The sequence below is a fragment of the Cebus imitator genome, unplaced genomic scaffold (assembly GCF_001604975.1).
Source record: "Cebus imitator isolate Cc_AM_T3 unplaced genomic scaffold, Cebus_imitator-1.0 Scaffold128, whole genome shotgun sequence".
NCBI lineage: Eukaryota > Metazoa > Chordata > Mammalia > Primates > Cebidae > Cebus > Cebus imitator.
Window position 1 is genome coordinate 947935 of NW_016107443.1, and position 3902 is coordinate 951836.

The 3902-nt window shown below is 37.8% G+C and overlaps 1 protein-coding gene across 5 annotated transcripts in view; it reads right to left on the reverse strand.

Annotated features, from left to right (window-relative positions):
- The window catches only part of SCML2 (Scm polycomb group protein like 2), a 126370-nt gene that overhangs the window by 70774 nt on the left and 51694 nt on the right, over positions 1-3902 (reverse strand). For all 5 annotated transcript variants that reach the window (XM_037742795.1, XM_037742792.1, XM_017540627.2 and 2 more), the window contains one exon: positions 3123-3366. In XM_037742795.1, the coding sequence (XP_037598723.1) occupies positions 3123-3366 (244 nt within the window). The remainder of the gene's footprint in view (positions 1-3122; positions 3367-3902) is intronic.

The following is a 3902-nucleotide window of genomic DNA, read 5'->3' on the forward strand; positions in this document are numbered from 1 at the left end:
AAAGGAAAAGAAAAGAATTATCAACCTTGAATTCTGTATCTAGCAACTATCCTTTAAGAATGAAGAGGAGGGCTGGGTGCAGTGGCTCATGCCTATAATCCCAACACTTTGAGGGGCTGAGGAGGGAGAATCACTTGAGTCTAGTAATTCAAGACCAGCATGGGCAACACAGTGAGACCCCGTCTCAACTAAAAATTAAAACAATTAGCCCGGCATGGTAGCATGTGCCTATAGTCCCAGCTACTAGGGAGGCTGAAGCAAGAGGATCAATTGCTTGCATCTGGAGAGTTGAAGCTGCAGTGAGCCATGATTGTGCCACTGCACTCCAGCCTGGGCATCACCGTGAAACCCTGTCTCCAAAAAAACAGAGAATTTGTTGCCACCCAAGCCTAAAAGAATGGTTAAAAGAAGTTCTCTAAACAGAAAGAAAATTACAAAAGAAGAAAATCTTGAAAATCAGGAATGAAGAAAGAACAATTTAAAGGGTAAAAATGTAAATAAATACAACAGACTTTCCTTCTCTTGTGTTTTCTAAGTTATGTTTGATGGTGGAAGCAAAAATTAAAACACTAATGTGGTTCTCAATTTGAAGACAATTATATATAGTAGAGGGTAAAGGGACATAAAGTGAGGTAAGATTTCTAAAGTTCACTCAAAGCAAATGTAAACTGGGGTAAAGACAGAGGAGACAGATCTCACAAAGTATTGGGATGCCACTTTTTCTTTTTCTTTCTTTTTTTTTTTTTTAAACACTGGGTATTTCCTATTTACCCCTTGACTCCGTAAATCTAGATTTTTAAAGAAGCCGAGTAACCATAGTTTTACTAAGACCACTAATGAGTTCTCCTCTTGCTTGACTTTTACACTGCCTTTGATAATGTTGAGTACTTTCTCCTTAAAATCTTTCTCCTGTTGCCACGGAAACCAACCTAGTGATCTCCTTCATTTAGGTACATTTTTTTCCAGTGTCCTAGATTGACTTCTATCTTCTACCTATTCCTTATTTTTGTGCTTCTCAAAGTTCAGGCCTCAAACCATGTGACTGTAAACAACTAAGCCTCACTCCAAACCCACTGATTCAAACCCCTGAATGTTAGTTCCCAAGCACTGCCTTTTAACAAGCTCCCCCAAGTAATTCAAAAGTGATAATTATTGCTTTAAATGTTGACCCACAAGGTTCTATCTTGGTCCTTTTCTACCTCTACTTGTTATACACGCACAATTAAAACCCACTCAAAACTTCCACCAGTTGCTGCTATCAACAAAATAAGTAAACTACTAGCCCTCCCATCCTAAGCACCTGTAATCCCACCTGGCACAAAGAATATTTGTTTGAGTGAACATGATGCCTCTCAAACCTGATTTGTCAACCAAGACCTATCTTTTGAGGCTCCAGATCTGCATGTGCAGCTATTTGATCAATGAACATGTGCACTTGGATGTCCCAAAGATACCCTGAATCAATTACAACTGAGTTCAGCTAACGGTAACAGAAAAACCTAAAAGAACAGTGATTTATATAACATAGAAGTTTATTTCTCACTAATGTCTGAAAACAGGTGGGCTAGTATGAAAGCTCTACTCCACCAAGTTCTCAGGGACTCTGGCTCCTGGCTGCTTTCCACCCACTCCACAGCATATGGTTCCCATCTCGTGCTCTAAGATGCAGCTCCAGTCAAAACCACGTTCATAGCAGAAGGATAAAAGCAGGAAGAAGGAAGAGGAAAGGACATGCTCATCTCTCTATAATATTCTTTCTGGAAAAAGTACACTCTATGTGTGCTTTTATTCCATCAACCAGGACTTAGTCTCGTGGCCACACCATACTGCTAGGTGTCTGGAAATACAGTCTGTATGTTAAGCAACCAATTGCAATACTAAGAAAAAAAGAAAAAATACTGGAGGACAACAGCATTCTCAGCCACACGCTTCAAACTCACTGTGTTCCAAAATGAACTCATCAGTTTTTAGGATAAACTGGAATTTTGCACTTTTGTTATGTGTCCATCCCACCTTCATCTTCATTCTGCTGGGCGACTTCTGCTTCTCATCTAATACTCGAATCATGCATCCTTTTGTGATGTTTTCCTTTATGCAACCACCTATTCCTCCAACCAAGACTGGAAGTCTTTGGACCACCTCCACATCTAGCATACATCTCTCTTTTTGCATTGCTAATACTATATCATTTTTTACAGCTCTATGCCTCCAGGCATCCCTCTTCCATTAGAAGGTAAACTTCTTGAGGGTAGAGACTATGTTTTATTTATCTTAATATCATATACGCATAGATCTGTATCATGCTGAATTTTACAAAATCAACCATTAATATCTACTTCCTAGACTTATGGAAGTAGGAAACTGGTTAACGAGGTACCTAGTAAAAAGAACACTGTATAATGGAATATGTTAAAGTCCCAAATTACAGATGATTCTAACAGCCATTGCAAGAATAATATGGCTACAAGCTCTTACTTAGACACTACACTCCTCTGCACACCTTGCCTACTTATTTTCTACATCTATCTTCTAGAAAACATCTAGAAGATCATAGTTCTAGGCTTAGGAAACACTGTTACAACTAATAAATATTACCATGACTACAATAACATACTAATTTATAATGGCTTCTACAGAGTCAAAAATTTTCACTATGGATTTAACTTAAGGCTATCAAAGTATCAATTTAACTTTGTATCAAATCATGTAAGACATGTTTACAACAGTTATGCTCAAGCTTTTAAAAAATATCTTTCAGATATGAACAATGGAATACGATGTTTAATTTTTAATTGAACATCAACCATAAAAGGAGCTGAGCACATACCACCCCCCATGCTTACCGCAACAAGACCTCAATGGCACAAATATGACTTTTAGCTTTGTCCATATTCTCCAGTGTGGACTGGAACTCAGACTATGATGTTACAGTGACGCTCAAGAATTCTAATCATAGCCTTCTTTTACCTCCAGTTCTCTAGCCTGGACAGTGCTTTGCTGTTCTGTCTGCCACTAGCTGGGACATGAAGTCCTAGTATCACCAACACTAACCACAATGCCACCAACAACAGTTACATATAACTTCAATAAAGTAAAAAACATGTAGTTAATTATTATCTTACCACTAGTTCCTAGGGGTTGTAATACATCTCCTGTCAAGCGACACCACCCAACTGGGAAAATATCTCGAGAATCATACTTGCACCAGTAATCAAAAGCTCCACTCCAGCCATCGAATGTGATATGAACTTCATCCCCTTTCACATCTCCAATGGTCGCAGGACAGATGAAATATGGGTTCTTTTTGTCAATAGCTTCTAGTTTCATCCCCACTTTAAAATTATTTAGTGGGGGCTTTGGTGGTTCCTACCAAAACATTAAAAAAAAGACTTCATTTTTAAGATGTATTAAGACCCATGTGCTTGAAGTGAAAAATTGTATATTCTCTCATAACCTTTAGCAAGCAAAAATTAAGCTCCATGTTTAATTATCAATTAATATAGGAAGACAACAGTGCTCACAAATCCGAAACTCTGCTCTCCAACATCTCATATTTTTTCAGGAGCAGAGTCAAGAACCTGGAAAGAAGCAAAACCAGCCAGATTCATCCATTCAAGAAATATATATTATCTACTATGTACCAGGAATTTAAGATTCATTGTTGAACAAATATATCAAAGATCCCTGCTCTGGTGGAGCTTACATTCTAGCACTGGTGGTAGTAGTGGTTGCAGACAGAGAAAAGCAATCAACAAGAAATTTTACAACCGGCAGTCAGACAAACCTAATAAATATGTAAATTGGTATGTCAAAAAGTGGTAAGTCCAAAGAAAAGAAACAACATCAGATGATACCCTAAAAAAAACTCAATTGTAAGAATTCTAAAGAAAATGAACTTAAAA